At 40.0% G+C, this 22,809-nt stretch overlaps 2 protein-coding genes across 2 annotated transcripts; both read right to left on the minus strand.

The window, feature by feature from the left end:
* Positions 1 to 1,131: 1,131 nt before the first annotated feature.
* atf7ip2 (activating transcription factor 7 interacting protein 2) lies at positions 1,132 to 8,410 on the minus strand. The gene is made up of 12 exons (XM_071474142.1): positions 8,241 to 8,410; positions 5,353 to 5,425; positions 5,060 to 5,191; positions 4,542 to 4,610; positions 4,274 to 4,314; positions 4,132 to 4,172; positions 3,990 to 4,042; positions 3,802 to 3,847; positions 3,542 to 3,621; positions 3,189 to 3,350; positions 2,909 to 3,096; positions 1,132 to 1,835 (listed from the first exon to the last, which is right to left on the minus strand). The coding sequence occupies exons 1-12, from the start codon at positions 8,393 to 8,395 to the stop codon at positions 1,625 to 1,627; spliced, it is 1,251 nt and encodes a 416-aa protein (XP_071330243.1). The 5' UTR covers positions 8,396 to 8,410; the 3' UTR covers positions 1,132 to 1,624.
* A 310-nt stretch (positions 8,411 to 8,720) lies between these two features.
* On the minus strand, positions 8,721 to 22,513 carry emp2 (epithelial membrane protein 2). Its single transcript, XM_071474144.1, has 5 exons — positions 22,290 to 22,513; positions 13,218 to 13,549; positions 13,019 to 13,127; positions 12,791 to 12,931; positions 8,721 to 11,797 (listed from the first exon to the last, which is right to left on the minus strand). The coding sequence occupies exons 2-5, from the start codon at positions 13,293 to 13,295 to the stop codon at positions 11,628 to 11,630; spliced, it is 498 nt and encodes a 165-aa protein (XP_071330245.1). The 5' UTR covers positions 13,296 to 13,549; positions 22,290 to 22,513; the 3' UTR covers positions 8,721 to 11,627.
* Between the last annotated feature and the right edge of the window lie 296 nt (positions 22,514 to 22,809).

Consider the following 22,809-nt stretch of genomic DNA (forward strand, 5'->3'; position numbering starts at 1 on the left):
TGCTCCTATAGATCAGGGGGAATGAAAACAAACACTGGAAAGAAACACTAAATTTATTGCTATGTAATACAAAAGTAGTTAAGAAAAAACTTCCCGCTGTGACCCTTCAGGTGCTCTGTAATGGTCATGTCACTTTTCATCACATTGGCGTTGTCACTGGCCCCTCACCTTTCAGTGAATCATACCCCCTGCCTTTTAAGCAAGCAAGCTTATCAGCTGTGACCCACTTCTGGCAGTTAGCACCCTGCTGAAAATGCATGTGAAGACACTGACAAAATCCCAAATAGCAGCTGACTGTGAGCAACAAAAATAACTTTATTTAGCTTTGTTTTCTACTTATTTACTACTTTATTTCAAAATAAAAGCCCATGACAAACGATATATCCATTTCACACTGACACCAACTTCTATTATGGATTCATAGACTGACTGTGATGATAATCACCATCACAGGTACATCTTGTAAGAGAACTGGCAGATACATGCTGGATACCACTATGTGTAACTGGTCTTTTTTTTTTTGTATTTTGGGTAAACTGACCACTTGAGGGTCCAGTGAGATCTGGAAGTTGGAATCACAAGTCACCCCTATTACAATTGAATGTGCTTCTCTGGTGTAAGAACCCTAAAGAAGACACTGCTGCCAGTTGGCAAGAAAGTCGAGGTCTATCATGCAGGAAAAGGAAATATCTAGGGCTGTGAATAAGAGCACAATTTGAATTGCTATGATTATCTTAAATCCTTACCGGAAAAGAAGCAAAAGTGGCGTACAGAGAGAGAAAATGCCATTGTGTTACCTGAAAGAAACCAGCTAATATATAAAACACGAATACAGTGTCCCACTGGCATAGCCATATGTATGACTATCAGGTTGCTGATATTAGTCAAAGTGCATCTGAGACACACTTCAAACAGCATTTTATATAAGGACATTATTATCCTCCATGAGATCTTTGAGGTTAGTTGCTTTTAGTCTGACCAGCCGCCAAATAAACCAGTTTTTAATTCATTATTTGAAACAGAGAACAGCAAGAAAGTTTTCAAGTTTTGTGAAACTGTGAAATCCAAGTTTTGAGATTTTTACGTACTATAAATAACTGAAATTGGAAAAAAAAAAAACCATACAGAACATACATTTAAACAATGTCAACTTTATTGGCTCGTTTAAAAAAATGACATTAAAACTCATCTTTAACTATTAAATTGTTCTCTGGTTTTATGTGTGTCCTCCTTAGAAGCAGAGTAAACACACAATATTAATACTCTTCTGCATTAGTGGCAGGCAAACAAAGAAGCGTCTTAAACACGGCTTCACTTGGAAATGAAATCACTGCAGGGCATGGCAGAAGCAAACATGTCCCATTTAGATTTGGGTGCAATTCCATTCTGTTCTGTTCTAACTGTGTCTATGTGACACTGCACCAAAAAATAATCCAAAAAAAAGAAAAAGAAAATCTGTATCTTTTCCACTTTCTCCATGTTACCAACCATGGGCATTTCGAAATATTGCACTAATTACAAATGGACACTGACAAAGTCCAAACATGAATTTTAAGAGTGAGTAAATCCCACTTTAGGTCAGTCCGTGTTTTGTCTCTCCTTTGACCTCATATCCTCCATCCAACTAGTCAGGTATGGCCGCAGTTACAACTTTACTGTAGGGCCCGTACCGGCCAAAAATGTCTTTGCCCACCACAGCGACACACATCTTGTGCCCAGGCTTGTACTTTGTGATCATCACACACATGGGCAGCTTGATAGCCATCACTTCACCAAGCAAATTCCAGTTTGGGAAGACGCTGCTACCCTTAACCTTTTCCACCGTCATGTAGATGCTAAAGCAAGGGGGAGAGAGAGAGAAAAGGAATACATAAAAAGGCAAGAACAGCTGTAGTGAGGGCCACAAACGGGCTGAACTCTGCTTCTATCTGGTGGTCATATGATGACATAAACAGTGCAATAATATTCTTCAGACAAATGTGAGAAAGGTATCACTCCTGTTATAAACCTGGTTGAGAGGGGATGTTTGTCTCAGAAGCCGAGTGATGTGAAATATTGATCTCATTCCCATCAACAATACAAATACTAACACAGTTCTCATGGGAAATTGATTTCAGATGTTGTTTTGAAAAATGAACTGTACAATTCAGGCACCAGCCTGCCAGATGTTATCGCCATCTGGCACAGTTTGCCTCGGATGGCGATAGCATCTGTAGTCTTGATAATGTTATCATGTAACTCCTCGAGAGCTAAAAGGATCAGTTGATTAATCAATTAGTCAATCAGCAGAAGAATGATTGGCAACACATTTGAAAATCGATTAAACATTTCAGACATTCTTCATTGTGGAAAAAAATGCTACATGTCTCAGGTTCCTGAATCTCACTTCTACTTTTCTTTGTCATATATAATAAACTGAACAGCCCTGGGTCAGTTTCAGTTTCAAACAAAGCAAGACATTTGAAGAAGTGACCTTCTGTGATTGGCATTTTTCAACAATTTTTTTAACATTTCACAGACCAAGTGATCAATCAAAAAATTAATCAGCAAAAATTGATCGTAATCAACCCAAAGCCTAAATTCTACACAGCAAACTAATCATACATCTTGAGTTACACCAATTTGGACCTCATCACTTACAATAATCCACACAAACATGAAATTAGAATTACTGAGAAAAATATATTAGGGTCAACCACTTTTTGTTGCTCGGACAAAGCCTGAAAAGGTAAGAGGGCCGCAGCCAATATGATGCTGATTCCATTTGCTTCTTCTTTTTTTCTTGTCTTTCCAAAAAGTCTGAGTGTATCAGACAGAGGACTTCAAACAATACACTGGCTGTGGGGGATTGAATGGGCGGACACCTGCCCTCTCAACACACCATCACTTGCCCTGTGCTGCTTCTCACCTGTAACTATCCATGGGTGGTGCAGAAGGGTCTTCCGCCTCTACTCTCCAGAGCACAGAGAGGCCAGCAGGCTCCCGGATGAGGGCCAGGTGTACTTCTGGTCTCTGGGGGACGTTGTATGAGGCCGCTTCCATGTTCAGGACAGAGGGGAGGGTGGTGGAGGGAAGAGGGGGATACGAGAGCTTGTCCTTGGTGTCAGAGGAGGGTGAGGGAGTGGAGGTAATGTGAGCAAACAGTCAAGCGAATCACTAATGTGGGTTGGCGTGAGTGTGTATATTACCTTCTCTGAGCCTGTGTGCTTGGGAATGTCACTAGCGCCAGGGGAGAGACATTCTACTTTCTCCGTCTCAGCCTCTGGCTTTTTAAACTTGCACTTCTCATTATAGCTTTCTTTTTGCTGTTCTTCTTCTTCTTTCTTTTTTTTTGTGACCCCGACATGTTCCTGAATTAAAAATACCAAAAAAGGAAGAAGGAAAGACAAAAAACAGTCACAATGAAAAAATACTGTGAAAATGAAGGTGAAACTAAATGATTTTTTTTTCAGTTGCTTGAGTAGCTCGGCATTAGTTACACATAACATATTTAAGCCTGGTGTGTTTTGGAAATAATATATCTAATCATGACACTTCCTACCTTACATTCAGAGGAGCTATAAGGAGTATGAACTGGAGGAGATGACTTTTCTTTCAAATCTGCTATGACAGCCATCAAAGCTTAACACGGATTACGTACAATCACCAGCAGCAGAAGAGGGGACAGGAGAGAATGGGGAAAAAAGGACGTGGTTATTTATTCATGTACTAAGTGACTCGTATTATTGAATTTGTACTTAACATACGTAAGGCAGATATTTAACCCCATTTAAACTTGAGCTTTGTATGGAATCATCTTACCCTCATTATCTGCACGCATCTTTTTAAGTGACGTTTTTGTGGTTTCCTGCACAGAAAGGGCCGAGCAACTTAAACCTCAATGTTTACAGTTATTAAATTATTCAAAACAGTGAAATCTACTACATCAATAACCCATTTTGACTTTAATCCTTTCCTGTGTGTATATTGTAGAATTCTTGAATATATACCATTATTTGAAAGAGCTCTCCGTTCTTGTCCATGCAATCCATGCTCTTTTTGACTAGTGAAAAATATAATTGCATTCAATTAATACACATGGTTAACAAATGCATATATTCACTGGCACACACACGCCTGCTGGGTTCTTACTCTGTGACGTGGTTTCCATCTTTTGTTCCACAGACTTTACCCTGCAGAGTTGGGACAACAAATCAAATCGTCTCAAAACTTATTTAATTCAAAGAAATGCAAAGCACAATTTTACAAAATTACCAAACCTGGTTCTACATACCTACTGATGTTTATGTTATGTTCAAGTGGTGAATGTAGATTCTGAAAGGTAAACATTTAGAGTGAGCAGTGTTTACATCTCAAACTGAACATTATTACCTAGTATATTTATAATCACTTTTTGTATTGCTACCATAACATTAGAAAAAATATCATTATATTTGAGTGTATTTACTAAAAAAATGTAACTGCATGGGTATATTCCGGTATTGCATGTCAGTCCATACACAATTCATGTGCATTCATGTGTACGTTTGTCTGCATCAAACCTTTTTCTGTGTGTTTTTCATGTAGCTAAGAGCTGCTTCTGCTCTCTTTGTCACCATGTTGATTTGAGCCTGAGGAAGAGAGAAACATTTTGTTAACATTTGTTGGGTTTGAGGTATTTTTTAGCATCACCTCAGCTTTGAAACACACACAACACATTCATATTTGGCTCTTTTGGTTTTAGAAGACAAGAAATGTCTATGGGTCGATGTGCAATTCAGGTGGATTTAATCAAATGGAGAAAAAAGGAGGAAGACAGTAACAAGAACAATGGATGAAGCTTGACAGATGAGGAGTGGATTTACCGGTAGCTGGCAAATTTAGGAAGACTTGAGGCAGAGAAAAAAAGAAAAAAGACAAGAGACTGATTTTAAGACAGCCTGATGAAATTAAAAGAGGAAGAAATGAAGTAAGATTAAAATAAGGTAGGGGACAAAAGAAAAGAACAAAGAAAGGTTGTGAATAAGTCACATTACTGAAACTGAAAGAGGCAGAAATGTGAAGCACTACTTCAACTGACCTCCAGTTTTTGGATGGAGCATTCATAGTCAAAACCATTATCCAACTTTTGAATAGTTTCTATTAAACCCTGCAGCCTGGTTTCATTCTTCTTTACAGCACTGTGAACCTCCTGCTCAATCAGTGTCTGCACCTGTGGACACATGTACACACACACACACAAAATAAATACAAATACATACAGGCATATGAAAGAGCTTCGTCAATTCACTTAAGATGTATATGCATTTGTAAATGTAACCAGGCACAGAAAAAGTGTACATTTGACAATCAGTCTCCGATGTTGTCTCTTACTTCAGACTGGGAGATTTTTATCTTTTTATTGCTGGGTCCAGGGGAAGTTGACATGGAGGGCAACCTCTTCATTCTTCATGCAAAATGCATACAGACACACAAAGACAAGAATGTCAAGATTCACCAGGTACTCAGTTGATAATGTCTGCTGCTCCACCATAACTCTATAAAAACACCTACATTTGTCACATGTGGCAACATAAGAGAAGAACATGTTTTTTTGGACTAAGAGGATAAGAATATTTGCTGGGGTATGTCATTTTAAATACATTTGTAAAAATATCTGTTGTGTAAAAGTAAAAGACTAATTTAGTCCACATTACTTGAGTTGATCATAGTCACATTCAGGCTATTAGGAAGACATTTAAGTGACTCGTTATGTGTTAAGATGACGTCTGTTTTAAAAAGAGCCAGTGCTTTGCAGGTATCCCATTTGACATCATTTTGTCAGCATTGTATAGCGTCTAAGTGTGACCAGCGTCTTGTCAGAAACAAGGGGCCTGAGAGCACAGTGTGCAATATGAGCATTCCAGCCTTTAAGAACCACTCCCACAATTATCATATAATGGATTTGATGAAGTTATACGAGCACCAAAGGCCATGAAAAAAAGCAAGGCTTGCTGGAGCAAAGTATAGAAGAAACATCATTTGAGTCAGCAGAGAAGCAACTGAGTAAATTTTTAATTTTTAACTGAGTGAACCAACGCCTTTTCCATGCAGACATGCTCCCAAACTGACATTTCAACCCCCGCGACAGCTGTCCCATGTCTTCAGAAAACAGACAGCGGTCAGGTATAAACTCATATAAAAAGATCTAATGTGAGTCCCTTATATTCTCTTGTATTGTAAAAATACTGCTTAACACCAAAGAGCTCTGTGGCTTAATAACAGATGCATCTGTGTAGCAGCAATATAATTAATAATTTATACATCATAATATCAGCAAAGTTAGCAAAGTGTATATTAATTGCTTAAAGCCTATAGAGGAAGCCAAAGTATAAAGGCCTTTATTGAGACAAACAGCAGCACCAATAGCCTATAGGTTTATTTTTGCATTGCAGAACAATGTAAGGGCAGAATTAACCAGGCAGCAGAACAAGACAAATACTATTCATTGTCCTTGATCCACTGCAGCCCCAACTAACGCTATCTATTGACCTGGGGAAGGTGTAGACAGCCTCCAAATCTATTTGGGTAACCAGCCACAAAAAAAAAAAAAAAAGCTTAACTGGGATGACGAAAAAAACATATTGAAAGATTCACTCTATCCATCCTTTCAGATCCATCTTTTGTGCAACTCCAAAACCATTTGCTTGACTGGCCCGGCCAGTAACAAAATTAGCAGCAGGGCATGCTGAAGCTGGACAAACAAAGCAGCTCTATGTATGTTTAGATTATATAATCACTTAAACTGTAAGTCACTTTCACTAAGCAACAAGCATCTTTGGCAAGCTAGGAACATTTATGAAGCTGTTGGTGGTTAACTCAAGACAAAAGGCCACTTCTGCATCTGATCTCAATCCTTTTGCTGCTTTCAGTGTTCTCCACCTTTCAAATGCCAATCCAATGTTCACTCGAGCTCTCTCCGTTGATCCATATGTTAGCTTCTTAGTCAAATGTTTGCATTTCTTGGGTTTGGTGGAATTGTTTACTCTGTCTTGAGCTGGTCTTTTAATGCTTCTGCAACCCTGAGTTTCATCTTGAACCCCTGCCATTTTTCACTAAACCTGAAGCACACTGTCAAGACAGAAGCTGCATGCAGACGGCTTTGTAGGGATCATCAGAGCATGTACAAGGTGAGGGAGGCAGCTGATGCTGTCATCAGTGGCTTTATGTTGATATGAAACCTGACAATAATAAAAGCCATTGTTAATTTTGTTTCACTCCTATTACTGGACTCTGTACTGGATAAACTTTTATCCAAATATAATCTTATTCCAACATATTACAACAACAATGTCATCTTCCACACAATGCTGCAATAAATATTGAACTATTGAAATATTGAACGTCAGTCATTTACAATACAGATATCTGTGTAACAGACAAGGTGAATAACCTCTAAAATGCAGAAACTACAGAAATTTGGGAACAATTGTGTGTCTTGCTTCGAGTTTTAGCTTTTGTTACATACAACGTTTAAACTGTATACTAATATTAAAATGTCAGTCATAAACTGTTTAGTGGCTAGAAAACGCAATAGTTTAGAGTCACAGTCTCCAAAGTAAAGGAATGATTCAAATTTGCCCCAGAATCATAGGAGAAGCTATTGTGACACAGTGATATCTCAGAATCAATAATCCACAAGGCTTTTGAGTCCTGCTATGTTGCCATACTGGTCATTTCTCCCACCTCTGCTTTCTAATATGTTCCTCTTTGCTGGGGCTGTACTGAAGTCCTTAACTTATGTCTATAGACAGAAACAGACTACAGAATAAAAAAATATTAAATAAAATCAATAAATTAAATACAATGGGAGCAACTTTAAAGCTTCACAGTCTCAGTCATCAGACAATAATAAACTTTTTCCTTGCAGTCTACGTCATAGACAATTTAACATGCTCTTATATACTCTTATATACTCATATTTTACTGGATGAAGTAATGATACCAACAACAGTGCACACGGGCTTGTGAACAGGAGAACAACAGGTGAAAGCATCAGTGACTGAGTTTGTCTCGGTGGAGTAACAAGGTAGTCGGCAAATTAGCACAAAGGGCTAGCTAACCTTTAGCTTGAGCTTTCAGCACTGGCTAGAAAATAACCAACAATTGAGATGGTTAACGTTAACAAACATGAGGGGCAGCTATCATACAGCTCCTACGTTCAAAAGAGAGTGTTAAAATGAAGTATCAATCATAATTAAATAAATAAATAAATAAAATACCTCAAACGATCAACAGGAGAACCCGCTTGTTTTGGTAGGAAGTTGAACTCTCGCTTGTGTCCGCTCCACCTCTTTCCGCCAGAAGTAAGGCTCCTTCCCTTCAGAATAAAAGCCTCACTTCCATAAACATTAAGATAATGTAATCCTTTGCACATGAAGTGCACACATTTTAAGTTAGAAATACTTCTCCCGTTCTTTATTTGTCATTTCGCCTCAGAATCAATGCAGCCATCGGGTTTTTTTAAGGCTACAGCCCGATTTGTTGCCATGTTGGTTATTTGTCCTACCTCTGTTGTCTGATGTGACAACAAAACAGAAAACATTAATATGAAAGCTTGGCATATGAAAGCTCAAAATAAGACAAGTTGCAGTAATATGGCTGTAATAGTATGGAGGGATGGAAGTGGAGGTAAGGGGGAGAGAGTAATCGAAGATATCAATGTATAATAACTATATATGGATACCCAACTCAGAGACTGATTTGGCACAAACAAAGAAATTTTATTTATTGTAAAATACATTTCTTGAGATCTACATCTGATGGGTGGGGAACAAGTGGAGAAAAATAAGCACCAATATGTTTTTGCAGGAGAGACAAGTCTTCGTCCTTGAATCTGTTCTGAGATTAGAGCAGCAGGATCCACCAAGCAGAAACAAGTTCATTCTTTTCAGGAGGAAAGGAGCCTGTGGGAGTAACCTGGAGCTAGAAAAACAGCTACTCATGGTGTAGTTTTCTGTCAGTCCACTGGGTGTCACCGGCAGATAAACATTTCAATTGGTTGATGTGACGAAATGAAGACAGTCAGTTCATACAGATTATAGAAGGTGCCAGTGATGCTGTAACAGAGGTCAAAATAAATAGCGTGCTGTAATTGAATTTGCCTAAAAGAGAAAAAGCAAAGGAGCCTGTAACAAGCAGCTGGTTGCCATGGCATATAAGCCTGTATGAGATCTCACAAAAATCTTTTGGATGAATCCTATGCCCTAAAGGAAACTGTTGTTGGATTTATAAACGTTGACCATTTCAACATGTCTCCATTATAAAGCAACAATCAATGTGTAATTAATACTTCATTAAGCATTTGAAATGTTTTAACTTCAAAAAAATGTTAAAAAAAAAAAAAAAAAATCCCCATAAATACAGTTTTGGCTTGAACAAGCTGTATGATTATTTGTCAGTATGGCCCTGTGGTTATTTGTTATTTGTTTCTACATTGACTAAGATACAGTACATCTGCAACGACATAAAACACACTACAGGAAAATAAGCACAACAATAACATAGATTTTCCAATTCTAAATCAAGAGTAGTAGTTAAGACAGATAGCTGTGATTTCTGTTCAACATCTGCAGCAGAGTATGCACAGAATATATGTTCAAGTTGTTTGTTTATTCATAATTTAGACTGGTTTTGAAACTATAAAGGTCGAATCGATCCAAATCTATAATAAACTGTATTTCACAAAACTAACTTTTCATCTCAAGTTAAAGGGACTCGCTGAAAGACAAAAACCTGCATGCAAACAGGAGGCTTATTATTTAGTAAAACACTTTTGAGATAACAACTTCACAAAAACAACAAACAAAAACAACAATAACCTCAATCAAGTATAATCTTGAGATAGCAGAGCAAATTCTTCACTTCCATTTCTCTTCCCTGAATCTTCATTTTTGGTGAGCTGGTATGCTACCAGGCTCTGTGGTCCAAGGTCTGTCCAACATGAACATATTTCTATCACTTAACAACCCAGTGCTTGTTTCCTATGGTCCTAGCAGCTACCATATTAATACCAGCTGGTCCTCCATAACTGTGTCACCAAACCAGCATCAAGAAAGAGGAAAATAAAACCAGTTTGCACAGTGCTAATATGAGATCAAACATTACCTATATAAATGCTGTAGCATTCTGGGAATTGGTGGCATTTACAACACAGTGATGAATTTATTGTTATTAAATGTCAGATCATATGTTCATAGGAGTGTTGGAGATGTTTAAGTGATGGACCAAATAAACAGTAGCTTGGCCAGAGAGGGAAGACTGAATTATTTCACAAATCCTCAGTCACATGCTTCAATAAACAACAGTGGTTTTAAACAATAAATAGCGTTTGTCTTTTTGTCAGTGAAGCTGTGAACAAAAAAGGCACAATAATTACAGAGAAATGTTCATTCTTACTTCAAGTTAGCATGTTTCTGTTTTGTCGTTTTAAATCCCAAATATCACAGCACATCATTGGTTCCTTTTTCACCAATAAAATACAAGTCAGTAACATAAGAATACAAACAACGGGTTAAAATCCTACATATTATACCCCACCTACTGCTTCACTACACTTCCTATATACTATGGTTAACATAAGATTTTCTGTTTGGGGTCGAAAAGTCTCAGACCACGTCTCAAACCTTTGGACCCTGCTGTAGTTCAGTCTTAAAAATAGGTTTTTTGCAATTACCTGAACTATACATACACAGCAAATATGTACAAAATAAATTTCTGTTGATTACAGCTTCACAAAAAATGTATGGACCCTTTGGAAAGTCCATGGGCTGCGTCCCAGTGAGGAAAACCTCACCACTTTTCTTCTTCAACCTATATCCTTTGTGATCAGATATTTTACACAAGTTCCTATGAATGGTGTGGCAGGAGAACCAGTACACGAGACAAGAGTGGGAGGCAAATCAATGTGTTATTACAGAGCTCATGTCCTGTGTAATGGCTGAGGGGAGAAGAGGGAAGAGGATAGTCAGAGTATGTTCTCACCAAATGCAGTCTCACCTGGACCACCAAAGTCTCACCTGGTGATGAGTAAGTAAGTGCATTTGCATGGAGAAGATTTGATCTCAGCCTTATGCAAATGAACCTATCAAGTGCTGTGTATCTAGCAGGCAAAAGTCAGTTTACACTTTTCAAACTAGGCATTGCAAATCAAATGTGAATCATGAATTATACACCTTAAATGTTTACAGAAACATATTTTAGTGTCTGCCATGGATGAAAACAGAAAAACATAGGCAGTGGATCTGTCAGCCATGCTTCTGAGGCACTTATTTGTAACAAATATGTAGCCCATAATGAACACACTGGCAGTCCTGATGCATATTTGCCACATGGTGAGAACAATGTACCATCAGGAAGGAGAAGGGAGTGTGATTATTTGGAGTTTTGGGCGTGTAAGGTGGATAAAAGTGTCTGGCTCTGAGCCTGAGACTTAACATTTCTGGGATATTTCCTTATCTAAATTGGTAATAATAAAATCTAAGGTTTAGAAAGACTGTGTGTGCGGGCATGTTTGCCGAGGAAAGGTGTATGTCTTTATGTATTTTTGTCCAAGTGTTCCTATTTGTACATTTGAATATTTGCGAGCTTTTGCATCAAGCCCGTCATATCTATTTGCGCTTCCTGAGCACCAGGTACATGAGGCCGCTGATGAGAGTCATGGGGAAGCTGATCCAGGCCAGGACATAAGAAGAACCGTAGGAGCCTTGCTTAAGATTTGGCTCATGAAAGCTGTCTTTCTGAGCCGTGTAGATGGACGCTGCGATCATCACACATAGAGCTGGGAAAAAGAGAGAGGGGGAGGAGGAGAATGGAAATTACCCTCAGCAGTTGATGAGTGAATATCAATCAAACTCTGACATATCCTGTCATGTCTCCTGCGGCCAGTTGTGGGGCCCCTTCAACATTTTGGGAAATGCATCTATTTGCTTTCTTACAGAGGGTTAGATGACAAGATCAGTACCACTGTCATATCTGCCCGATAAAAATACAGCTTCAAGCTAAACGAGGGGGAAACAGCCTGGCTCCGTCCAAGGTAAGAAAATCACATTGATTTGAAGCTGAAATCTGTTATTTCTGAAATCTAACACTGTATACTACAGAACATTAAAATTGTTTAGTGGGTGAGTGGTATCTGGTAGAAGCTTCGCACAGTGTGTTATTGTTTATCTGCTGTCAGGTTGCACCTTCTGTCCTTGTTTACAACCCAAACAAAGTAAAATATACAGTGTATTGGTTGTCAGGTCTCTTATTAAGTCGCTGACATTTCACTCAGTGAAAACCTGGATAGCAAATATCCACAGGGTGAGAGAAAAACAGTAAATGCTCAGCTATCTTTCCATCAATAAGAGGATTAGATTTAACCTGGGATTAGACTCAAACAGTTCATGGCTAAGAATGTGTAAGTGTGAAAACACTTCAATGAAGTATGCTTCACTTAAATCAACAGACATTCCCATGTTTAGGGACTTGGAACTGATTTTAAACTACACCAGTGTGCATGGATGCCCTCAGGTCAGATCCTGTCTACACTATTATCAGATCTTTTTATGTTTTTGTTTTTACATACAGAAGTCAGCTCACATTCTCATCCAGCCTAAGAAATTTGTGGACGTACAGTAAAATGTGCCGCAATTTTTACACTGCATGGTTTATCATTCATTTATAGTATGTTGACCATAAGATAAAAGCAACAACAGCCCAGAAATAATTCACTTTAAAGAAAGTGACAAAAGCTGCATTGAAAAGCTGCATGTGTATGTGCGTCACTCACAGGCCAATAGCTGGATAACGGCAGTGAAAATGAATCTCTCTCCCTGTTTGATCCTGAAGAGCTGAAGGATGAAGACGAAGAAGCTGACGCAACATAGAATGGAGGCCAGGATCATAGTGGCCTGGACCGCCTGCAGGTAGGCTGAGGAGACAGCGGAAAAAGAGATGTCACATACAGAAACACAGGCATACACACACACAGGCTCCACAGAGTTGCACACTGTCTTACCTGCATCAGCAGTATGGCTGTTCTCCACAGGTAAGCAGGTGGCATTACAGGAGTACCACAGGTCAGTGTAGATCACGTCACGCCCAGGTGGTGACACCACCCACCACGCCTGCAAAAGGGAGTGATAAGAGATGGTTAAAATAATGAAAATGCCCTGGGCTGCCACACAGCTTTATGTTCACTCTTGCTTTATACTCACATTGTGAATGGTTGCAACAAAGAGCAGGATGGCCGTAGCCAGGTGGAAGAGGATGATGAAGGCTAAGATGATCAACATGGCTGCCCTTCTGTCCGGCTACCTTTGTCAGCTGCTTGTTGCCCGTTGGTCAGGCCAGTTAAGTGTCTTGCAGGCTGGGTCAGTAGATGTATGTGTCTCTCGCCGGTTGGTTGTGTGGAATGTAAGTTTTAGCTTTTGGTGGGTGGTTGTCCTGCTCGATGACAGTTTCTGTGTGTGTTTATGCTGGTTGGCAGACAGGCTGGTTTGCAGGATGATAGTCAGGGGTGGATCAAAGTCTCTCACATGAAAGGGGTCTGTTGGAAGCACACAAGCACATGAGAGATTAATCCCTGTTTGCCATCAGATTACATTAGGCACAGCATACAATTATTGCAGAGATCCGACTTACTTTGCAGCCCTACAAATGTGTTAAAATGAAATATACTGGATGGCTTAAAAAACTGTTCATTATGCACGACCATGCAAAATGCAGCACATATGTAGACGTCATTATAGAACTGTGTAACATTTTTGTAAAATTTAAAATAACTAAGAGAAAAAGGAAATAGTGTAAGGGCAGTCCAGGGAGAGCTCATATGCACTTGCAACACTGTTAGATCTGCAAGCATTTACCAAAACACAACATTTCCAAACAACTGTGAAAAATGCAGGGTTGATGAAAACAGCCAGAGAAATATCTGAAGCCTCCAAGTCTTTCCTCAAATTACAGAAAACATTACTGAGACAAAGTTGTGTCTACACATATGCCAAACCGTGGGTGTGTGTGAGTATATGCACAGTTGCAGTATTTGGGAGTGTGGCGTTTACTCTGCAGTGATTGAAGGCCTTAATCCTGACTAAGACTTGTTGATAGTAACACTATGTCAACTGTTTACATCTGTGCTCTGTTCAGTCTTAGGATGAACCAAAATACAACAGCATAGCAGCCTTAACAAACAATGTGATCCAGTGATACCAGGACTGCTGGTGCATTGAGACCTGAGATACTAAAAATGATGCAGCAATGGGAAAAATATGACATTTTATCATGCATTCTTGACCCTCATCATGGATATATTTTCTTAAAGTTTACATACTGTACATGAACCCACTGTGTTTTCACAGCTAAATGTGCTACAATAGACATTTAAGACAGGTGTGGGTCGAATACCAGCTTATCCCTTTGTTTTTTGCAATGTGACCTTGGTATTTGTAGCATTATGACACACGCTAATTCTCAGCAAGAAAGCAAGCCAAACTAAAACTAAATGCCCAATGGTGTATGGCTTCAGCAAACACTGTTGACAGTCATAACAAGTACACAAGCCTCCGCCTCAGGGATGATCATCTGTTGAAACCTGGATTTCGTTTGTGTAATTTTATGGTTCCGAACAACCTCTGTTTTGTGTGTTGCTTTTTGTTCATATGTTTTCCTGTGAACTGTCTCAAAAGGAAAATTCCATTAAAATAGCAAACACATCAAGAAACCCATGTGTGTGTTTATCTGGGAAAGATTTTTCCTCAGTATGTAAAATGCTTTGTCAGCATCATTCTGCTACAAATGACCACACAAGACAGGTTTCTGAATCTATCATTTCTTTCCAACCAAACACTTTTACAGCACTGTTTCAAAGGCTCGTTTACAACTTAATGTGACTGTGCAGCTTAGACTACATCTCTGATACCACTACACTTACAGTCTGCCCCACAGTGTACATGACAAACTCAGCCTAACTATCCCCTGGGGATAATGCACATAAAATTACACATATGCACACATACACACTTTACTTTGATTTCTGGAGCCGCCTAAAATCCCTCCAACGCTTTTGAAGCTAATGAGGCAGAGACATAAACATGTTAAAAAGCACATGTGAGTGCAGGCACGCACACACACACACACACACAGAGCCAGACAGCAGAGGAATTAGCCCTCTCTGCCAAAATGGAGTCACAGTAAAAACAGCCTCTCCCCTCCGGCAGGAAGCAGTTTTTGTGTGTGAGCATGTGGCTGTGGGGTGTGCCAGAGGATAGGCCCGCCCTGTCTCCGTTGGGGGAAAGGGGGAACTTGGGGGTAAATAGTAAAAGGTGGGGAAACATCAAAAGTAAACTACACACTTTGACTCATTAGACATAAGTTCTGGGGTTTGGACAGGAATGTACACAGTGGCAGTTTTTCAAGCCTAATCATAATGGTGTGAGAATGAAACTGAAGTAGACAATGACCTGGCAACACAAACTTTAACCTGCACCTAAACCTTGACGAAAAACATGAATGGGGCAAGTGGATCTGAAATTGATCACATGTAAGCCTGCAAGTGACATGGTAAAAATATGTTCTTAACATCAACAACATAGCAGTAATGCAGCCTATAAAGACAACATTCTACGTGGTTTGCATGTGGTAGTTTAGCACTACATATGTTTGTTGTCTGTATTCTATGAAACCTGAATTAAAGCATCATTACAAACACTGAATATGCAGCCAGAAGGTTATTTCTAGGTTCCCAGAAATTCAGCCAATTATTACAAATCATAATTAGGTCTCTCAGGAGGCCCATCAGACTTAAGGTCTGACCTTGTATAATGATGATAGTGGAGAGAGAGAGGAGAAAATGAAGCAGAGAGAGCTGGACAGACAGACAAATCAAGGCAAAGACCAACAGTTTCATTCACCACATCCATTGCAATGCATCTCTTTGGTATTTGAGTCTAATCTGACCTGCAGGAATACTATTTGGAGCTGCAAATAATCTGCTAGACAGGTACGTACACACACACATACACACACACACACACACAGCTGGATCTGATTCCAGCTGCAGCTGCCTTCTCGCCTCAGTGAAGAGAGGAGGAGTGTGGGAGAGTGAAAGAAGGGAACCCCATTGGAGGGAAATGGAGGGAGGAGAGAAAAACAAAAACATGAGCGTAAACACACACACACACTCTGATGTACACAAACAAACATAAAGAGTATGCAAAAAAAATATAGCCTACCAACTAGCTCACATAAAATGAGAGACTCTCCGTCACAGTTCAGAGGACTTAAGTTCATTTGAACATGTAGACAGCAGATGACTGCTACCTGTGTGTGTAACAGACCCCTTTGTGTGTGTTTGTGGTGTAAAATAATTATTACTTTAAGTAATAAGTAATAAAAAGATAAGATTTATTACTCAATTGTAATCATCCAAAAACTGCAACTACGCTTATTTATTTCTTATACTTATTGACAATATTTATCATGTCCCTCTTTTAAGTGACAAAAATTGCTGCCTCTCCCACTCTGCTTGTGGCCCCTGGTGTTTTTCCTTTCCTTCCTGTTTAGGAGGCTGTCAGAGTAAAGAGGTGTGTCAAGAGAGTGGAGCCACACCTGAACCCACTTCTCCTGAAAGTTATTTTGAGGGCTGGAGAAATCAGTTCTCTCTCTCTCTCTCTCTCTCTCCTCCAAGCAAGCATGGCTCTGGTTTGGTTAGGGTTTTGGGTTAGCTTTTTTTTTTTTTTTTTTTTTTTACTTCATTGGTTTCATATATGTTACACTTCCACGCATTCATGCACTCTCCACACCACCACTGATCTAACTGATGTTCATGTCCCACCTTCAATTTGTCTTGTGCTCATTCTGAGTTAAAATAAATTCCATTTACTTTAAACCTTCATTTTGTGTGGTCTCCCTTATTTTATTGTGAATTTTTAGCTGATTAATGACAATGTACAGTTCACTTTGTGTATGTCACTACTTTCACAGTAAATGTTATATAATATGTCTAAGTTTAATAAACCAAACATTAATCCATGACAAATCTAAACATTCTCCACTTATCTCTTTCTTTCTCTCTCTCTCTCACTGTCATTCAACGCACAACCCCTTTCAACAAACAGACACACACACACACACACACACACACACAAACAACCTAAATGTGGAGCTCCATATTCCCCAGGCATCCTTGGGAATGGTGTTGTCTTGCAGAGGTTTCACTCAGCGCAAAGTGTGAAAGCACTGATACTCACCTCTGACACCATGCAACAGCTGCAGACACACACACACACACACACACACACACACACACACACACACATACACACACACACAAACACATCCACATGCATGCTGTATACATTAGCCCTGCTAGTCTGGTATGCATAACATTGATATTTCACAGATCTTCATGCCTTATCTATCATGACTGACACACACTGCACACACTGAGGGGTATTTCCCGCAGCTGTGGTCTGTCAATCAGCAAAACAAATAGATAAAAGTCTTCATAAGACAAGTTAGTCATAATAATGTATTCATAATTCATTACTCAGGTCATTAACAAACCAATGTGCTGATGTCTAGCCAAAACAGACAAATCTATTGGGGGTCATAGGAGAGAGAGAGAATGACAAGGTAAAATACAGAAGCTGTAAAGAAGTAGGCTTCTGCAATGTATTATTGTCATTTTAAAGCAAATGCTTTTAGAGCTACTGTATACAAAGTGGGTTTATATCTGGTTTCAGGGGTTTTAGGCTCATGAAACACACTCCACACATTCAACAGTAACTACGGAAGGTTCCTACTTTAGTAGCAAAAAGATAAGACACCAAAGTGCAGTTCTTTTTATCCAGCAGTATAGCACACGCCATATCACAGCTGTAAGAACATTATCCTGTTTTCCTTGTAATTAATGCCTCCCTTTTCCTTTATGTCTTACTTTTGGAAACTCTAAGTGGATACAAATATAAAACAGGAAAAATAACAAGTGAAGTTTTGTGTAATCTCATAGGTAGGCTGACAAATCCTGTCAGACTCCAGCCACCTCGCCTGACACACACACACACACACAAACACACACACACACACACACACATATACACACACACAGACTGACAAACAGGCACAAATGCTGCCATTCCTCCTCTCCACTCAGCCTTATAATAGGAGGCTGGGGGACTCAGTGCAAGAGTGCAAGTGTATGCATGTGTGTGTGCTGACTGATTCCCTTGCCTGGTGGAAAATGCTGACTTTTAACGTCCTTTTTTTTAACTCTTTTCATAAAACACAAAGCCACAGACTTAACTGGGCCTCCAAATCTCACTCCCCCATCTCTCTCACTGTCCCACTCTCTCTTTCTCTGTATCTCTCTCTCTCTCTCTCTCTCTCTTTCTGTCTTTACCCATGGAAAAACTGACTGAGACGAGGCAAGAAGGCTTCCAGTGGAGCCCCCTGGCCCCTTATGAGGTCGCACAGTTGAGACTGAAATGCAAAATTTCCTCTCATCAAAACCTTCAATTTGGAATACTTGTTGGGATTCTCTGTATGGGGATGCTTAGTACTGAGTGGTGCATTTTCTTTTGCAGGGATCCTTCTAATATGTTCATAGGATAGCATTGTACGGATAGAAATTATGTTAATAAGAAACTGCTCAGAGCAAAAATAAAAGCTACAGTTTGCAATAACAGCTCATAAATCTGTTTTAGCCATATGCATAAAACTATACAAACACCATCCACTGATGATGCCGGTGAGGTGTGATTGAAAAAGCTAGCAAACACATCTTGAGCAAACACATCTTGAGTTAGGACATGAGAACCGTCATGCTAATTTTTGCTTTTTGCTTTCCCAGGCATGGCCTTATAGTATCCAAATTGCCTTTATTTGTGGTAACTTGTATTGTTTGCAAACGTGTGTGTACACAACAACAATAGCTGAGCTACAGTTTATTTTTAGAGAACGCACAAAAGGCACATCTTCCCTGGAGCAAGGCCATGGTGACCAAACAAAGCTTTGTTTAGGAAGAGCACACAAAAACTCTCAGCAGATATACACAAGCACAAATAAACACAGCTTGGCACGCGCAGTTGAGTTTTAGCGTGTATGAGCAGTCATCTAAGTGGTCGTGAAGCAAATACAGAATTATAAATATAACCAGAATGCCCAGTGAGACAGCTATAATACTTTACATTGTGGATTTACAAGACGCCTTTTATAGACAGGAACTAGCTGCCTATACTCAGACACAAGCTGGCAGCGCTTGTGGGGCGGCGAGCAACTTTGTTATTTGCACATAGTTAGTACAAGTGAGACAAAACATTTCCAGTTAGGCCTGAGGGTGTCACTGGAGGATGGGCAACCAATATAACCTAGACCTTATATTGATTGTCACAACTGCCAACATGGCTGTGACATTTCTCAGACTCCTTCACATGCAGAGAGAAAAAACACAGCTTTTTTTTTTTTTTTTTGGACTGAATTTCGTGGATGCAAACAGCAAATTGTGAATATAAAGCAGCGCTGGCGTCTGTGAGGCCAGAACATCTCATGCGGGGACAAAGCTCACTGGAGGTTCCTGCCCAAAAACTGAGGCGCAGCTGTTGTTACAGTAACAACACTTACAACAGTAGTTTTTACAACATCTCAGTCTTGACAGCTTCAGCTCTGCGGTCTGTCTCCTTCTTCTTCTTCAGTCTGAGATTCCAGACTCTGCTTTGGCTAACCTCTGCTTATGACTTCACATTACCTTTATTTTAGCTTGTCATGGTGGTGAAACCCCCCCACAAAAGGTTTTTCACCTTGAAATCACAGCAAATAAGAGCAGCTGAGGAAACACAACATGGGGAAACAACGCAATACAGCAACTGTATCCAAGAAAAATGGAAGTGGAAGGCAAGGCGGTGGAAGTTTAACTATGGACCCAAACAAATGATGCAATCACATCCCGAACTGACAACAACACTTATATACACAGATATAATTGTTCAATTCAGACATGAGTTTTATTACTGACAACACAAGCCTAATACATCAACTTTTCTAAATATTTTACAATAAATCTATGGTCACGTCATAAAACACTGGATGTCTTGAGGCTGAAAAATAAAATATTTTTGCTATGTTGAGTTTTGTTGAATACCAGGAGAAAATGGAGAAGTCTACACAGCAGACATTGTTCTAAACAATGAAGCCTACATGGTTGCAAAGGCATACAATGTGTGTGTGTGTGTGTGTGTGTGTGTGTGTGTGTGTGCGCGTGCATCCGTGTGTGTGTTTATGGGTGGGTGAGTCTGTACAAAATGCCTCCTTCAGTAATAAGGAACCTCCGCTCATATCTCCATCCTCATCTGTTTATCATCCACCCATTCGCTTCCTTTTGTCTCTCCTACCCTCAGTCACTTAACACTTGTTCCCTGATAGTATTCATCTGTCAGTACCTTTTAAAACTTCACACTAACCCCACGGCTAATCCTCCTCCTATCAAGTATCACACACCTCTCTCTTCCCGCTGCATGCGGTATGACTGAGCATACCTTCAAATTAGCACCGGCGCTCACAGGCCTTCTGTCACATCGCATCAAAACAGCAAGAACAAAACGTGCAGCAGTGTCCAAACACTTATGGATCTTTGCTACTTCTTGCTACTCGACCCTGCTGGGACTCAAACACAACACCTTTATTGTAAATTACTTTCTTGGGACCAGTAATGCGCCATCGACTGCACCCCAGAGACTATTTCCTGTCATGGCGACAACGTTATTTGAAAGGGCAATAGTGTCCATCCAAAAGCATCCTTTTTCTCTGGTTATTTTTTAATAACCAGTTATTTTCAATAAAATCCAATGTTTGTTTGACCTTTCACACTTGGAGTTAATGGAATGTTTTTCATTTCCGGTTTACATGAAGTTTCTCCCGTAGATTCAGACCACCAGCGTCATAAAAACAGCTTGTGAAGGTGGTGTTGGAGATGATTACGCTTTCATGCTCAGCACTCGTCTCCTGAAGCATGTTGCTACTTGCTTTAGGATATTCGGGTTTCATTATCTTTGTTCCATTATCCATCCATCCCTGCCTTTTTCCACGCATTCTGTGCAACTGTTTCGAAGTGGGAATCAACAGGGGGACACGAATTAATTTTCCAACAGACTGTCGTGGACTCATAACTTGACCATAACATTTCATCTCACATGTATGTTCTGTGGCTTTCTGCAGACCTCATTCTCCCTCAGACTCCATATAATCATCAGACAATTTATAACATTGCCCCTGCAGCCCAGTCTGAAAAACCAGGACTCGGGACTTGTTGTTGTTGTTGTTTTCAACCACAAGGGGTCACCCCCTGTGAAGGGAGGTAACTGTGATCAACTGCCTCTAAAACTAAAACGCAGCTCAGTCAACAATGCAAGACTGGGGAAATGGTATTTAGCGTTTTACAGCCAAGAATGCACCTTAATGGGACCTATGCTAATCTGATTCTGCTCGGTTTAATTGTAGCCCACACTCAAGTAAACCTACAGTGAAATTACTCCAAAACTGTAAAAAAAAAAATAAATAAAAAAAATAAAAAAAGAAGCCAAAAGAAAAGCAGCAACGGCAGCAATGAAATAAAACTAATTTCAGGATGATGAATAATAAAAGTCACAGCAAACTTGAACATCAAAATCCATCATGTGAATTCAGTGCCACCACAGACACACGGTCTAATGACTAATGCAGCAGATACACTTGAAGTCCCAGTGAGACACGGACACATTTCCTGTGTTCACTGAAAAAAACGACCAATTATCTTCCCCTCAGACATTCAGACAGACAAATAAATGTAAGCCTCACACACACACACACACACACACACACACACACACGCACACTCTGGTGACTGACAACGCCCCTTTCGTTTCCAGCGTCTGAAACCTGGAGCCCAGCTGAGTTATGATCTGAGTAAAAATATCCACATGAGAGCAAGCACGGCAGCTCCCGAAACCCTGTCAACTACACACACAAAACTATCAACTACAATAAACCTGCGCTCATTTTCAAAGCGGACAACAAACGTCCTGACACAGCACGAATTAAAACAGCAATTTTAGGAAACATTTTTATGATAGCTAGCAGTGAATTAAGACAGTTAAACTCACCACAAAAACACCTGCAGACAACATCAAAGTGTTATTGTTCTATTAAAGAGACTTTTCACAGCCATACTGGACTTGAATGGGGGCATGAATCCCACAGCAAAAGTTCCGTGGAGCATTCAAACTATATGCAAACTAAAAAATACTGAGTTCACTCACCGAGTCTGGACCAAGGAGGAGGCTGCGTGGAGCTGTGTGACTGCGGGTCTAGGTGACGTTATGGGGTAATATACATTTAAAAAAAAAAATAAGGTATTGTGAGATAACAGCCTCCAGACGTGACGGGACAGGAGCTGGAGACCTTTACTAAAGCAGCGCCAAAATAAAAAGTTAGAGACGCGCGTCCCCGGGCCCGGCTGTCGTGAGCGTGCGTGGGAGGGCTCAGGAGGCGGGGCTGGGTGTGGTTAGGGATTGAATATGCGTGCGTGTGCGTGCGCGCGCGCGCGCGCGCGCGTGTGTGTCTTTTTTCAGTTGTGTGGACAAGCCTCAAGGCCTCCACCGTAGCAGTGAGGACATTTTTAATTCAGTGGGCCGCTTTAGGTTTGTGGGTAGAAGTAGGTTTCAGTTAAGGTGAGGGTACGGGCCTTGGGAAAGCATTGTGTCAGCGAGGGTCCTCACAAGAATAGAAGCACAAACGTGTGTCTGTGTGTAGATGTGACATGTGCTCTCTCTCTCTCTC

The sequence above is a fragment of the Trachinotus anak genome, unplaced genomic scaffold (genome assembly GCF_046630095.1).
Source record: "Trachinotus anak isolate AG129_WGS33_773 ecotype Australia unplaced genomic scaffold, CSIRO_AGI_Tana_v1 ptg000003l, whole genome shotgun sequence".
In the NCBI taxonomy this organism is placed as follows: domain Eukaryota; kingdom Metazoa; phylum Chordata; class Actinopteri; order Carangiformes; family Carangidae; genus Trachinotus; species Trachinotus anak.